General features: G+C 44.9%; 1 protein-coding gene across 1 annotated transcript in view; it reads left to right on the top strand.

The window, feature by feature from the left end:
• Positions 1-17,151, top strand: part of SH3D21 (SH3 domain containing 21) — an 81,384-nt gene that overhangs the window by 37,780 nt on the left and 26,453 nt on the right. The window contains 5 exon segments of the mRNA XM_030218095.1: positions 1,091-1,182; positions 4,243-4,282; positions 5,153-5,247; positions 7,868-7,963; positions 11,870-11,915. Coding sequence (XP_030073955.1) covers positions 1,091-1,182; positions 4,243-4,282; positions 5,153-5,247; positions 7,868-7,963; positions 11,870-11,915 — 369 coding nt within the window.

Raw genomic sequence — 17,151 nt, 5'->3', positions numbered from 1 at the left:
GGGGGGGGGGGGGGGAGGGTACTTTTGAATTACTTTATATAATTGTACTTTGTGAAATCTTATTGTTGCATTTTTTGGAATTGTATACTGTATGGAGATGTTGTAAGCTGCTTTGAGCACTAAGAACAGAATAGAAAAGGACCGAGTCTGAACTGAAATGTTACTGGCCAGAGAAACACCACACAAAGTGTGGAGGTGCACTTAATCCCCACGAGACAAATAGGGAACAGAGAAAGGGTGGGAAGATAGTCTCTATCCAAACAATGGGGGAGACGTATAATTTAATTAAACAATGATATTTATTACAAATGGTTATTATATTTGTTTTTTTAGACTCCTGAAGAAGGCGCTACGGCACTGAAACACGGCTGTGTTGAGTCAACCATTTGCAATAAATATCATTGCTTAATTAAATTATACGTCTCCCCCATTGTTTGGATAGAGACTATCTTCCCCACCCTTGGTACATTTTCTAATTCCACTATATTTTTCTCTGTTCCCTGAAATGTTACTGACCATGTCTGAGGGCTCCTGCTGTTGGTGCCTAGCCCTGAATGCAGAAGACTATACCTGAACACATTTCTCACATTTCAACTTTATTTAATATACCGCAAAAAAAAAAAAAAAAAAGATAGATACCTAAGGGGTTTATATCGGTGGTTTTGAGCCCAATTCTCAGGGACCACCTGGACAGTTGGGTTTTCAGGATATCCACCACGAATATGCTTGAGATATATTATAATGCACTTCCTCCATTGCATGCAAATATCTCTCATGCATATTCATTGCAGGTATCCTGAAAACCCAGCTGGCCCCTAGGTTACATCACTAAATATTATATAGGTAGAAGGGAGAAGGAGAGGTATGATTACAAAATATGCAAGGTGGGGAAGACGTTTAAGAAAAGGACTCGGACACAAGCGAATTTGCTGAATGGGGTATTGCACTAGCAGATCAAACAGTGACTGGTGTATATGGATAACCTTCAAACTGAATTCTAGCTGTGTCTGAATGAGCTGTGAAGATTTTAGGAGTGACTAATGTACAAAAATGTAAATGAAATATTTCTTTAATTGTATGTCCCATCCAGAAGCGGTGCCCAACCTTGACAAAAACAACAGGGCAGGTAAACAGAGACCGAAACTTGAGGATGCAATATTCATCATGAAGGAAATGGAAAAGGTACAGTCTGTGTCAGCAGGACAGACATTCAGAACACAAATAAATACATAGGCCTGTCCAGCACTGGCCCTACTTCTGAATGCCTGTGTTTTTCGTACATGGGCCCCACACTGGTCAGGATCCTGTCCCTAGACTAACAAGCCTCCATTTCTGCCGTCAACTGTTGTCACATGACGGATGGGCAGACAACGTCTACTGTTGTTGGTGAACTCGCAGGCCTCCCGTGCAGCTGATGTGGTGGGTTGCATGGTGATTTTGGAACTATAGAGCATACCCTGTTTCCCCGAAAGTAAGACATTCCCCCCAAAATAAGACCTAGTAGAGGTTTTCCTGAATTGGTAGATATAAGGCCTCCCCCGAAAGTAAGACCTAGCAAATTTTTGTTTGAAAGCAGGGCCGCCGAGAGCCGGACAAGGCCGCCCCCCCCCCCACCCGAGGTCGCTGGGCTCCCCCTCCACCCACCCTCCATCGCTCCCGGAACTAACCTTAAAAGCCTCCTTTCACCTTCGCAGCAAGCAGCAGCAAGGCAGACCTCTTCTTCCTTCCGTGCCCTGCCCTCCCCTCGTGGACGTTATGTCAGGCGAGGGCGGGACACAGAAGGAAGGAGTGGCCTGCCCTGCTGCTGCGAAGGTGAAAGGAGGTGTTTAAGGTTAGTTACGGGAGCGATGGAGGGCGGGCGGGCCAACCCCGATCCAACCCCGATGTTTTCCCGAAAAATAAGACAGCCCCTGAAAATAAGACCTAGCGCATTTTTGGGGGGCAAAAATTAATATAAGACAGTGTCTTATTTTCGGGGAAACACGGTACTATCAGAACTTCAACATACGCCTGTATAAGCATGTTGCCATTCAAGCACCCTCATGTCATGTGTCCGTGTCACACAGCTGACTTAATTTTCCTGTGCTTAAAAATAGTTTCACAATATTTCAATGTGAGCATTGTCCAGACGTGCTGCAAAAGTGAGATATTACAAGCTGTCAAATTCAATTTGGAGCCGAAATTCCCAGAGACATTTTTTTTTATTATTATTTTATTTATGCAATTTTAAATTTCACAAGAAGATATCTTGTTACATGTAACATTAGGTACATTGTGAACATACAGTATAATAATACTTAAAGCAAAATATAAGAAATTCAAAATTAAATCACAATGTCACTATCTTAGACCTCAATATAAATTCTGGAGGAGGAGAAAGTACAGATTCAGGGAATCTAAAAAAGAAAAGAATACTAGTAAACATGAAAAGGCATATGCCCTAACTTCCACCTTCTTTTAAATCTTTTAAATCTGGTATCAAGACTTGACAATCTTTTTCATGCCTATAAATTCTCTTAGTTGATTCGGTACAAAAAATACATATTTTACAGCCAAATATTTCACAATGCATTTACATGGGTATGCAAGCAAAAAAGTTGCACCCAATGATCTCGTTTCTTCCCTCAATGCCAGAAATTGTTTCCTTCTCTCCTGTGTTGTCTTTGCAACATCTGGAAAGATCCACAATTTCTGACCACAGAACTTCTGTTGAGAATTTTTAAAGTATAGTCTTAATATAGAGTTAAAGTCTTGTTCGAATACAAATGAAATTAATAGAGTAGCTCTGCTAGTTACCTCTGTCAATGAGTCCTCTAGAATAAGTGAGATATCTTTCAATTCGCCAAAATTTTCTTGATCTAAAAGTCCAGGAGTCTCTTCTTGGCTTTTCTTTACCGGAAGAAAAAAAATCTTATTTATTGGAGGTATATTTTGATTGGGAATTTTTAAATTTTCAACAAGAAATTTTTTAAACATGTCCAGTGGCGAGACTCCTATTGGCTTTGGAAAGTTTAGGATTCGCATATTTAATCTTCTATTATAATTTTCCATTTGTTCTATCTTCTGACGAATACTAGTATTATCTTTCATTATAACTGTAACATTTTCTTTAATCCTTTGAATCTCATCTTGAGACTTCTTCTCCTGTTCTTTAAAGTCCTGTTTCAGTTTATCAACTGATTTAGAAAGTTGATCAATAGTAGTTACGAGATTCTTAGTTTCTTGCGTTGAATTTATAATCAAAGTTTGCATCTTTTCCATTGCAGTCCAAAGAGTGTCAAGAGTTACTACCCTGGGCGGGACTAAACCTGTTGCCGATGTTAAATCACCTTCCACTGCCGTCTTCATCTCCGAGGGGGGGCCCTCTCTACTACCCACAACTTCCCTAACTTCTGGGTTAAGTGGTGCAGCACTCCCCTCGCGTGTTCGGGCAGGGCAGGGCGGATTACCAGAATCCGGAGGGGATAGCGAGATTTCAAACTCCAACGGCGTCAGGTTCCCTGTACCTGCGTCTAGCGGAGCTCCTCCTCCGGTTTGTTGAGGTGGGCGCCGAGTTGTGAAACTATCGATTGTTCGCTGCCCAGGGGACGACGTGCGAGTCTGGGAGAGCGAAGCTTTGACGGTCCCCTTTCTTTTTGAATGTGGCATCTCTATTCAGAGGAAAAATGAAGAAACAGCAGCAGAAGTTCTCTTCGAGCGTCTCACAAAACTCAGCGTGTCGGCGCCATCTTGACTCCTCCCCCTCCCCCAGAGACATTTCATTGTAGGGTCATTATGGTGGCAGAGCGGTGTGCTGTCCCTTTAGTCAGAAGACAGGATTTAACAAACATTTGAATAAGGGGGCTTCTTATCAGCTGTGGGGCATGAGCTTCCACAGTCCATGGTTCCTTCATGTTGATGGACTAAATAAGTAGAGCCTTGCAATTCCCAGCTGCCTCAGGCCTCTTGAACCTAAGGGCTCCTCTGGAAAACATTGTTGCATTACCTGTTTCACACTGCTCTGGTCTGCTGGTGGGAATATGGGGTAGAAGAACTGACAGTGAGAGTCGTTCTTGGGACAGAGCTGGAAGACCATAGTGAGGGTAAGGATAGGCGGTCCAGTGGGGACATGACATTAAGGAGGAGGTGTTGGTTTAGACGAAGGGAATTAGCATGCTTAGCTCCCCAAATGGGCAGACTGGATGGGCCATTCGGTCTTTGCCATTATTTACTGTGTTGCTTTCATTTATTTTTCCTTCACAGCCAGAGTCTCAAGAGAAGCCGAGTGCAAGCGATCAGAAAGGTAAACTGTCCTGAATCCTGAACATCATCTCTCTTCTTTCATTATAACATTTTTACGTCTATCACGGCCCAAAGTTCTGAACTGACTGTGTGTCCGCTATGAACTCTGTACTTGTCTCCCTCCCACAGTCTGTCTGCGTCTGTCTGGCTTGCTGGTGTGTGTTCTGAATTGTAATGGTGAGCAGTCCATTTTCTCCTAGAGTCTCCGTGATAAGAGAGGGGAGTTGAAGGACAGATTATTGTTTCTGTGAGTCAGGGGCATAGCCAGACCTCGGCGGGAGAGGGGTCCAGAGCCCAAGGTGGGGGGGGGGGGGGGTACATTTTAGCCCGCCTCCCCCGGCCTCCGACTGCCACTTTCGACCCCCGCCGTCAGATACCTTTGCTAGCGGGGGTCCCCAACCCCCGCCAGCCTTAGTTTTCTTCAGGGCCGGTCTCCGGCGCGTTCGCTGATCTGTGCTGTGAGTCCTCAAGTCCAGCATGTCCTGCACAAGGCGGTGGGGGGGGGGGGGTCAAAAGTAGAGGGGGCCACGACTAAATCTATGGGGGCCCATGCCCCCGTGGCCCCACCTAGCTACGCCCCTGCTGTGAGTGTTTCTAGATGAGTAACATGCACTCCGAACCTAGGGATGGTGATACATGGGTCTTCCACTCACCTGTTGAAAATAACCTCAGTCTTTTAAGACTGAGACCCTTCAATAGGATCAGAATTGAAGTGACAAAGCTGTCACTTTCTCCCTTGACCTGTTGAGAAAATGGACATCCCAGGAGTTCCCCTGTCTAAAAAAAAAAACCATAAGGAAATCTGTTTGTGAAATATTGCTTCTACTTAGATTTGCAAAAGGAACACACCTTGTTGCATCCTCCTTTTCAGGCAAAGAGTACTGCAAAGTAATGTTTGATTATGAACCTGCTTTCCAAGATGAACTGGCCCTAAAGAAAGGGGACATTGTTTGCATACTTCAGAAGGTAAGAGGTTAGGAATACAGTGCTGGGTGGAGGGAGTGGTAATGGATTGTTGTTACTGCTGTCTCTGTTGGATGAATGATGCTGATTGTGGGATATTGATAGTGGGGACCCTTCTTCAGATAGTTGACATGCTTCGAATTTACTGAAATTTACCCTTTCTAGTACTCTTTCCTATATGTTTTGTTCTTATCATACTTGTATAGTTCCTTGGTGTCATGTTCACCACACACTCATCTGTACCGATTGCCATAAGGAAAATGGGTTCTTATCTAGCATTTAGAAAACGTTGAAAGACCTATCTTTTTAGGAAATATTTAAACCGAGATATTTAACTTTGTAGTATTTTGGTATGTCATAAAGTGCTTTGTACTTCCCGATGTTCGTTTGGCTTCTTGCATTGCATTCTATGTTAGTTCTCACTGGACACTATTACATTACAAGAGTACTTATAGACTGCTAAATCTCCAATAATGATTCAAACAGAAATACAAAAAAAGAAGCTGATAAAAAAAAAAATCAGAACGTTTACAAGGTAACAATAGCAGACAAAACAATGAAAAAAATTAATAGCCAACGATAACAATGACAATCAACCTCTAATTATATAGAATAAGTGGGTCTTTAAGGCCTCACAAAAACTTGAAAGACCTCACCATTCGAAGGCAAATTGCTAGATATAAAAATGAATGAGAAAATAAAGCTTTAAATCTAATTTGAACTACAGAAGGAAAAGCTAGGATTGTTGAATTACATAGTAACATAGTAGATGACGGCAGAAAAAGACCTGCACAGTCCATCCAGTCTGCCCAACAAGATAACTCATATTTGCTGCTTTTTGTGTATACCCTACTTTGATTTGTACCTGTGCTCTTCAGGGCACAGACCGTATAAGTCTGCCCCGCACTATCCCCGCTTCCCAATCACCAGCCCCACCTCCCAACCACCGGCTCTGGCACAGGCACAGACCGTATAAGTCTGCCCAGCACTATCCTCACCTCCCCACCACCGGCTCTGGCACAGACCGTACAAGTCTATCCAGCACTACCCCCGCCTCCCAACCACCAGTCCCGCTTCCCACCACCGGCTCTGGCACAGACCGTATAAGTCTGCCCAGCCCTATCCCCGCCTCCCAACCACCAGCCCCGCCTCCAGATCTTGACTAAGCTCCTGAGGATCAAGATCGGAACAAGCACGAGATCTGGTACTCGATTGTAACATATGTATTCAGAAAGCTGCAAACTGTTCATTGCACCTGATTAACTTCGTGCAGATCTTGTGCAGCGGCTAATCAGTTACAGTTGTGGCTATTTATCCAGTTAAATCTAAAACCTAACTTCACAAGGGCTTGTGGTGTTACACAGGAAGACACATTTAGGGCTGAATGTCTTGCTCACCAGTTGACTTTGAAAACCCAGGGGGTGATGCACTAAAGTCGTCGTCAGAGCCGTTCCGTACCGAATTCCATAGCGAATCGGTAGGGAACGGCTATGCGTCAAGGAAAGGGAATGGAAATGAGCTATTCGTTGTAGCTCACTTGCATTCTCTATTCCATCGTAAAACTGTCGGAGAATCGGCCGGTCAAGCATATGCAGAGCAGCAAAGCGTTATGCTGGCTGCTCTGCGCATGCCAAATACGCCTTTATAATACGTTTTTATTATTGCGGGGTAGGACACAGAAAATGGATGTTTTGTTTTTAAGCGAAGCTTTATTTTAAAAATCACAGGCTCCGATGCTGCTTCTGCTAATGTGTTGTGCAGTTTGGAAGTTGTTAGTCTTGAAAAGGTTCATGAATGGCAGAATAACAAATGTTCAAATAAATAAATAAATAAAAACGGGGAGAAAATAATAAATGACTCCAATTTTAACAAAACTATTAGTGGGATTTGAACCCAAGGCCGGTGCTCTGACCACTCGCCACAGCTCTATTTGCTTGGATGTCCCTCCCTTACTTCCAGGTCTCTCAGCTGAGTGAAGCACGGGCAAAAAGGACGTTTTTATTATTGCGGGGGAGGACGCACAAAATAGACGTTTTTTTTAAAAAGCGAAGCTTTATTTAAAAAAAAATCAAACAAGCTCCGATGGTGCAGACTCTTTTTTGGATATCATTCAACCCCGGAATAATAAAAACGTCCTTTTTGCCCGTGCTTCACTCAGCTGAGAAGCCTCTGAGCCAATCACAGCGTGTTTAACTCAACTAAATGCGCTGGGATTGGCTCAGAGACTTCCAGGTTGTTGGGGTTTTTTTTACATTTTAATAATTTTTCCAATCCCGTCCAGCCCCAACGAGAGGTACAGACCTCTCGTTAGATTTTCCAGACAGGACCCGACCCATTTGTTTCTCCATTTAAATCTGTGCACGTAGCATTTTTGGGCAGCCAGATTTTAGATGCAGGTGGGGGAAGAGGTTTAACCAGTTACATTTATGTGGTAAAAATTATTTTAAGCAGACCGTTCTTTCCTGTATTGACCCCAGTCAGCTGGCATGCTTTGCAGGATCCAGATACGTCTAGTGCAAACTTGTATTCAGCTCTTAGCTTCCATTAGTGATGAAAGAGATGAGAAATGCACCCGGGTGCTGGCCTTGAGAACAAAACGTACAACATTTCTTTTCCTCTGCAGGAAACGGATGATGAGGGCTGGTGGGAAGGAGAGCTGAATGGCAGGACTGGCCTGTTCCCCGATAACTTCGTCATTCTACTGCCCCCTACCTCTCAGGTATTATTACTGCACCTCTGTAGACAGTGACACTTCAATTCTCTGTCAGGTGGAAGGGGAATCCTTTTTTCACACTGTGGGATAGATCGAGTGACTCCTCTTTGAATTTTGTGATAATAAATTGGCACTCAGTTGCTTAATGCTCGACAGTACCAACCAAGTCCTCCTTCAACTATCCCTCTTTGCAGTAAATAAAAACTGATAGACAGGGACAAATTGTATCACATGCTGATCTGAAACATCTCACCTCATTGGCAGAATGGACATCACAAAAATATAAAATCCATTTACTGGAGAAGAGTTTTCTCTGGCAGAGGAGATTTATTCAAATAATTCAATTTTTTATTCTTTATTTATAGATTTCAGATAAACATCCTTACACAAAACAGAAGTTAGCACATCAAATATATTAAACTATATTAACCCTTACCTTTAAATACTCCTAGCCAGTCAGGTTTTCAGGATACCCACCATAAATATGCAAATGTATCTCATATATATTCATTGTGGATATCTTGAAAACCTGACTGGCTAGGTGTGTCCCGAGAACAGAGTTTAAGAAACCTACTGTAAAAGAATAATCATCATCAAAATTGCCAAATCCTGTCCAGCTGTCAAAGTAACAGAGAAATCCAAACCACCAAACTGGAAAGAGTATCTTATCAGCTTCCTTGCACCTACTTTTACTTATATTCCCGGTGTTGGTACTCTCCTCTCCGGAACCTGTAAGCCACATTGAGCCCAGGGGCGTATCTGCGTGGGGCCACAGGGGCCTGGGCCCCCGCAGATTTCGCCCTGGACCCCCCTACCGTCATTAACCCTCCCCTGCCTACCACCGTCAACCCTTTCCCCACCTACCGCCGTCACCTACCCCCGAGGTCCGCTTCCTCCTGCCGTTTTTTAAAAATATTACTTCAGCTGGCGGGGGGCCCCAACCCCCACCAGCCCAGCCGAGGTCTTGTTTGAGTTCTTCATCCTCGTGCTGTGAAAGCTGCATAAACCGCTACTAAACAGACTTGGAAAACTCCAAAATTCCAGGAATAACATGTATAGAATGTTTGTACGTTTGGGAAGCTTGCCAGGTGCCCTTGGCCTGGATTGGCCGCTGACGTGGACAGGATGCTGGGCTCGATGGACCCTTGGTCTTTTCCCAGTATGGCATTACTTATGTACTTATATCCCTTCCAGTTGGACGGAGTCTGACGTCGCAGCACGTTGTATGTGCAGGACGTCAACGTGCTGCGACGTCAGACTCCGTCCAACTGGAAGGATGCAGCTTTCACAGCACGAGGATGAAGAACTCAAACAAGACCTCGGCTGGGCTGGCGGGGGTTGGGGCCCCCCGCCAGCTGAAGTAATATTTTTAAAAAACGGCAGGAGGAAGCGGACCTCGGGGGTAGGTGACGGCGGTAGGCGGGGAAAGGGTTGACGGCAGTAGGCGTGGGTGGGTTAACGGCGGTAGGGGGGAGGGTTAACGGTGGTAGGGGGGGCGGCAGCTGGGGGGGGCTATAATGTGCCCCCTCACTCTAGCCCCTGCCCCCCCCCTACCGCCGAACCTCAGATACGCCCCTGATTGAGCCTACTGCTATGCGGGAAAATGTGGGATACAAATGTAATAAATAAAATAAATAATAAAAATAAAATAAAATAAAGTTATAAATGCACTAAGTGAGGGAAAAGAAGATAAGAACCTGATACTCCGTTCTCATTTCTAAGAATGCCATAAACTGCTCCAGAGAGATGTGTATCCTATAGAAATAAGGACAACTGTGAAGGTTTAAAATAATCAAATCTTACACCATTGAAGGTAACATAGTAACATAGTAGATGACGAAAGAAAAAGACCTGCACGGTCCATCCAGTCTGCCCAACAAGAAACTCATATGTGCTACTTTTTGTGTATACCTTACCTTGATTTGTATCTGTCATTTTCAGGGCACAGACCGTATAAGTCTGCCCAGCACTATCCCCGCCTCCCAACCACCAGTCCCGCCTCCCACCACCGGTTATGGCACAGACCGTATAAGTCTGCCCAGCACTATCCCCGCCTCCCAACCACCAGCCCCGCCTCCCACCACTGGCTCTGGCACAGACCGTATAAGTCTGCCCAGCACTATCCCTGCCTCCCAACCACCAGCTCCGCCTCCCACCACTGGCTCTGGCGCAGACCGTATAAGTCTGCCCAGCACTATCCCCGCCTCCCAACCACCAGCTCCGCCTCCCACCACTGGCTCTGGCACAGACCGTATAAGTCTGCCCAGCACTATCCCCGCCTCCCAACCACCAGCTCCGCCTCCCACCACTGGCTCTGGCACAGACCGTATAAGTCTGCCCAGCACTATCCCCGCCTCCCAACCACCAGCTCCGCCTCCCACCACTGGCTCTGGCACAGACTGTATAAGTCTGCCCAGCACTATCCCCGCCTCACAACCACCAGCTCCGCCTCCCACCACTGGCTCTGGCACAGACCGTATAAGTCTGCCCAGCACTATCCCCGCCTCCCAACCACCAGCTCCGCCTCCCACCACTGGCTCTGGCACAGACCGTATAAGTCTGCCCAGCACTATCCCCGCCTCCCAACCACCAGCTCCGCCTCCCACCACTGGCTCTGGCACAGACCGTATAAGTCTGCCCAGCACTATCCCCGCCTCCCAACCACCAGCCCCGCCTCCCACCACTGGCTCTGGCACAGACCGTATAAGTCTGCCCAGCACTATCCCCGCCTCCCAACCACCAGCCCCGCCTCCCACCACTGGCTCTGGCACAGACCGTATAAGTCTGCCCAGCACTATCCCCGCCTCCCAACCACCAGCCCCGCCTCCCAACCACCGGCTCTGGCACAGACCATATAAGTCTGCCCAGCACTATCCCCGCCTCCCAACCACCAGCCCCGCCTCCCACCACTGGCTCTGGCACAGACCGTATAAGTCTGCCCAGCACTATCCCCGCCTCCCAACCACCAGCCCCGCCTCCCACCACTGGCTCTGGCACAGACCGTATAAGTCTGCCCAGCACTATCCCCACCTCCCAACCACCAGCCCCGCCTCCCACCACTGGCTCTGGCACAGACCGTATAAGTCTGCCCAGCACTATCCCCGTCTCCCAACCACCAGCCCCGCCTCCCACCACTGGCTCTGGCACAGACCGTATAAGTCTGCCCAGCACTATCCCCGCCTCCCAACCACCAGCCCCGCCTCCCAACCACCGGCTCTGGCACAGACCATATAAGTCTGCCCAGCACTATCCCCGCCTCCCAACCACCAGCCCCGCCTCCCACTACTGGCTCTGGCACAGACCGTATAAGTCTGCCCAGCACTATCCCCGCCTCCCAACCACCAGCCCCGCCTCCCACCACTGGCTCTGGCACAGACCGTATAAGTCTGCCCAGCACTATCCCCGCCTCCCAACCACCAGCTCTGGCACAGACCGTATAAGTCTGACCAAACAAGCTGTTATCTGAATTACTTTCCAGTGTAGCTCCAAGAAAGACTAGTTCCTCTTCTGCACAGTTCTTTTCCTGATGTCACGAAGTCTAGCTTTACAACCAAAAAAGTGCTCCTGTATTTATGCAGAATTAAGTTTAGTGCACCAGGGAGCTTATTCTCGTGTTCTGGAAAACCCAATGCAATCCAGCCAGTGGAATGAACCCAGCCAATAATTGCATAATCACAAGGGACCACAAATATCATTATTTATTTATCATTTGCATTGCAATGACGCCTCGAGGCCTTAAATATTTGAAGGAGTATAAAATAGAATAAATATAAGTCATGCATACTATGGCACCTGCCACTTTTCAGTGTTCCCCCATCCCCGTAACAGAAAAATAATTTCCATTCCTGTGTTGTTTCATGAAGATCTACATATGTTGAATTAATTGTGACAGTATTTTGTAATTCCTTGCAGAAAACAAACAAGCCTCCTGCTCGAATAGCAACAAACAAAGGTCAAGGTAAGAAAGAACAAGGGAAGAATGTTACCGATGAAATCGCAGAGCTGTGCTTCAGTATTTTTGCAGATTAAATGAATTCTTTGCCTCGGTCTTCACCAAGGGAGATTTGGGAGAGATACCAGTGCTATTAAAGCTGAAGTCAGAGAAAGTAATGGAAATCTCTATAAACCTGGAATATGTAATAGTGCTATTTGACAAATTGAAGAGTAGCAAATCACCTGGACCAGATGGTATTCATCCCAGAGTACTGATAGAATTGAAAATGAGCTTGCAGAACTATTGTTAGTAATATGTAATTTATCTTTAAAATCAAGCATGGTACCAGAAGATTGGAGGGTGGCCAATGTAGCGCTGATTTTTAAAAAAGGTTCCAGAGGTGATCATGGAAATTATAGACTGTTGAGCCTGATATCTGTGTTGGGCAAAATTACAGAGTAAAGTCAAAATCATGGATTAATCAGACAAAGCCAACATGTGAAGGGAAATCTTGCCTCACCAATCTGCTATATTTCTTTGAAGAAGTGAGCAAACATATGGATAAAGGTGAGGCAGTTGATATTGTGCATCTGGATTTTCAAAAGGCATTTGACAAAGTACCTAATGAAAGACTCCAGAGGAAATTAGAGAGTCATGGGATAGGAGGGTATGTTCTGTTGTGGATTAAAAACTGGTTATAAGATAGAAAATAGCAGGGTTAAATGGTCAGTATTCTCAATGGAGAAGGGTAGATAGTGGGGTTCTCCAGGGGTCTGTGCTGGGACTGCTGCTTTTTAACATATTTATAAATAATCCAGAGATGGGAGTAACTAGTGAGGTAGTTAAATTTGCTGATGACACAAAGTTATTCAAAGTGGTTGAATCACAAGAGGATTGTGAAAATTGCAAGAGGACCTTACGAGATTGGGAGACGGGGCATCTAAATGCAAGATAACATTTAATGTGAGCAAGTTCGAAGTGATGCATGTGTGGAAAGAGGAACCTGAACTATACTTACGTGATACAAGATTCCACATTAGGAGTCACCGACCAGGAAAGGGATCTAGGTGTCATCGTTGATGATATATTGAAACCCTGTGCTCACTGTGCGGCGGCAGTAGCTAAGAAAGCAAATAGAATGCTTCCCAACCACCAGTCCCGTTTCCCACCACCGGCTCTGGCACAGACCGTATAAGTCTGCCCAGCACTATCCCCGCCTCCCAACCACCAGCCCCGCCTCCCAACCACCGGCTCTGGCACAGACCGTATAAGTCTGCCCAGCACTATCCCCGCCTCCCAACCACCGGCTCTGGCATAGACCGTATAAGTCTGCCCAGCACTATCCCCGCCTCCCACCACTGGCTCTGGCACAGACCGTATAAGTCTGCCCCGCACTATCCCCGCCTCCCAACCACCAGCCCCGCCTCCCAACCACCGGCTCTGGCACAGACCGTATAAGTCTGCCCAGCACTATCCCCGCCTCCCAACCACCAGCCCCGCCTCCCAACCACCGGCTCTGGCACAGACCGTATAAGTCTGCCCAGCACTATCCCTGCCTCCCAACCACCAGCCCCGCCTCCCACCACCGGCTCTGGCTTTTTATTAACTTGAAACATGTTTGGCATTGTTATCTTACAAGATTTCTTTTATGTTCTTTTGTATTGTTGTTCATAATTGTTAGTACTTTTTAATTTTTTTCTACACATATATAAATTTACGTTCTTTCTATGCTTTAATTTTACTTAGTAATATGTGTTCTTGTAGACTCCTGATGCAGGTGGAATCAGCGAACAAGTCTTAGTGGCGCAGTTGACACAATGAACTACTTGTTTTGGACTGAAGCCTCCTGGTCTTTTGTTCATTGGAAATGCCAACCTACACCCTTCTCTCCTGTTTCCACCCTTGAGTGGTTCTCCCTTCTGTTTTAAAATACTCATAAGCTGTACAGATATTTTGGGGAATGCTCTTAGGATTCTCAAGTTCTTTGAATCCAGTGACAGTTCTTAGATGTTGCAGCTGCTGGTGCAGTCAGTCCGGTGATGCAGACATTCCCACGCTGATTGTGGTTCTGAGATCTGTGCAGAAATGTAGTATTGTGCGGTGTCCTCCTTTTCAGCTCTGAGCATCTTCTGATTTCCTTTGCTATCTGGTTTCTGCTGGTTTCCTCCCCAGCAAAATGGCAGGCACAAATCACGTGTCTCAGGGTTCAGCGCAGACTCCTGAGGCTTGTGACTTTACACCACTCCGTGAGCTGGGTACTTGTCTATCTTCCACACTTTGGAGATGTGGCAGTGAATGGTTGAAATCCGTTTTAGAAACGCACCCTCCAGAATGAGTGCAGGAAGCTGATTGACATAAGATAGAGGAGGCTGAGCTTGTGCCATTCATCGCTTTATCCTGTTTTGCAGTTGGTTATGGACCTGTGAGCTCATGCGTACTGTGGTCAGTCATTGGCAGGTATAGATAACTTCAGATATTTGGCTATTTTTTAAACTGTATATATGTTTTACTGTTTACTTTATGGTCTTTACTTTGATTTTTAAAATTGTTATGGCTCTGCTCAAATTTATATGTCAAATGTAATAGATTTTCACTGGGGAACAGCTAACTATGAGTTACCCCTCTTTTCCTATCAGGCAGCACAAATTTGGAATAAGTTTCCAGCTGCTGTAAGATCTGAACTGAATGATATCACTTTCTGTTGGAAATTAAAAACTTTTTATATTCTAAATTTTTCAGCACTTCGAGGCGTATTTTCAAATCATTTAGACGTATAAAGTTGCATAGTAACTTATGGAACTTTGTAAGCCTAAGTGCTTTGAAAACGAGCCCCATAGTCTCTTAGTATTAATCTTATGATATTATTTTAATTTCATTTACACTTAAGTATTTTTTAATAGAAAATGTGACCTTCCAGAAATGTCTGGTCTTTTTGTTTGGTTAACCTGCAGTGAGCTAAAGTTTGGTAATTGTGGTATTTATTTATTAGGGTTTATTTACCACTTTTTTCAAGGAATTCAAAATATATAAATAATATATTTGTCTTTGCTGGATACATGTCATGGTTACTCCTTGAGGTTGGCAGGTGGGGTACTTCAGAGGCAGTGTTCAGAGCTGCTGGATGTTGGGAGTCTTGGGCACTGCTCATCACCGAAACCTGCTGTCAGACGTTTAGGGCCTGTGAACTGTGGCCCCTGATTGGTTATGGATTGTTGCTGTACTGGCTGGCGTAGAACAGACTGGGGTTTAAAATGAGGGATAAGCCCTGGATAGTTGAAAGTGAAGACTCGGGGTACAGTAGTTCTGCAAAGAACATTTCTGAATGAACTGAAAGACCAGTGAAGTGAAAGGAACTGCTGGGCACCCTACCTCCATCCCCCTTCCCCCATCAAAGGTAGTGTCATGGTTCTAGCACTATGTCTACAGGGTCAATACCCAGTTATTAAATGTAAGCATACATCTTTCAAAAAAGGAGGAAAAACGCCTCAAGAAAAAGCTTTTCCCACAGTTGTAAGTGGGATAAAATTGATTGAACCAGTTTCCTACTGATATTTTTAGTTTACATCTATATATCTACAGGGTCAATATCCATAAATAAAATCTGCAGGGTGTATGATGTTCATCTGATTCTTCAGTGTTTTTCACTGATTCTGTTCTGAGGTCCAAGTCATTTCTTGCATCTCATTGTGCTGGGAAAGTCCCTAATGGGGCTTTGCATTTTGTAACATAGTAGATGACGGCAGAAAAAGACCTGCACGGTCCATCCAGTCTGCCCAACAAGATAAACTCATATGTGCTACTTTTTGTGTATACCTTACCTTGATTTGTACCTGTCCTTTTCAGGGCACAGACCGTAGAAGTCTGCCCAGCACTATCCCCGCCTCCCACCATTGGCTCTGCCACCCAATCTTGGCTAAGCTCCTGAGGATCCATTCCTTCTGAACAGGAATCCTTTATGTTTATCCCATGCGTGCTTGAATTCTGTTACCGTTTTCATTTCCACCACCTCCCGCGGGAGGGCATTCCAAGCATCCACTACTCTCTCCGTGAAAAAATACTTCCTGACATTCTTCTTGAGTCTGCCCCCCTTCAATCTCATTTCATGTCCTCTCGTTCTACCGCCTTCGCATCTCCGGAAAAGGTTCGTTTGCAGATTAATACCTTTCAAATATTTGAACGTCTGTATCATATCACCCCTGTTTCTCCTTTCCTCCAGAGTATACATGTTCAGGTCAGCAAGTCTCCCCTCACACGTCTTGTAACGCAATTTCGTTTCATGTTATTTCGTACATGTTAATTTTTGCATCTGGTGAGTGGTAAGTGCAAAACTTCACTGCGCATTAGGAAAAGGCCTCTGTACCTCCCAAACTGGAACCTGCTGAGCCGAATTTGCAGCGATATCATTACCCCTGAATGTAATCAGTCAACCAGACTCTTGTCCTGTTTTCCAGTTACCTGGGATATTGGTAACACAGGATTTTAAATATTATTATATATATTTTTTTTTATTGTAAACCATCTTGAATGGTCATAGATTGTATATAATCTGCCGTGGTGGAAACGTTATCTTGCATTCTGTCCTGAATGCTTGTTGTAAGGTATAATTTGCTTCTACTGTGACTCACTAGAAGCAGATAACTTTGGAAAATACACAAAATAATTAAATAGTGGTGTATGCCTTTTCCTCTGCTTAGCGTAGCTTGTTTTTTTTTTCATGTAGAACATCCCAGAACTCTTTTATCATCCCTAGTCCTTTTGTCTATCCAGAAATATGGGAAGCCTTCCTCATGAGATATCAATAGAAATCAAACAAAATAAAACATGGAAAAGAAAATAAGATGATCCCTTTTTTATTGGACATAACTTAATACATTTCTTGATTAGCTTTCGAAGGTTGCCCTTCTTCGTCAGATCGGAAATAAGCAAATGTGCTAGCTGACAGTGTATATAAGTGAAAACATTCAAGCATTACTATGACAGTAAAATAGATACTATTGGAGATTCTACATAGAATGTTGCTACTATTGGACATTCTACATGGAATGTTGCTATTCCACTAGCAACATTCCTGCGCAGGCTTCTGTTTCTGTGAGTCTGACGTCCTGCACATACGTGCAGGACGTCAGACTCACAGAAGCAGAAGCCTGCGCGGCCACATTGGTGATCTACAAGGGCCGACTTCTACATGGAATGTTGCTAGTGGAATAGCAACATTCCATGTAGAATCTATAGAAATCAAACAAAATAAAACATGGAAAAG

Source organism: Microcaecilia unicolor, chromosome 11 (assembly GCF_901765095.1).
Source record: "Microcaecilia unicolor chromosome 11, aMicUni1.1, whole genome shotgun sequence".
Taxonomy (NCBI): Eukaryota; Metazoa; Chordata; class Amphibia; order Gymnophiona; family Siphonopidae; genus Microcaecilia; species Microcaecilia unicolor.
The sequence above is the reverse complement of the archived record's forward strand: the minus strand, read 5'-3'. Positions and strand labels throughout refer to the sequence as shown.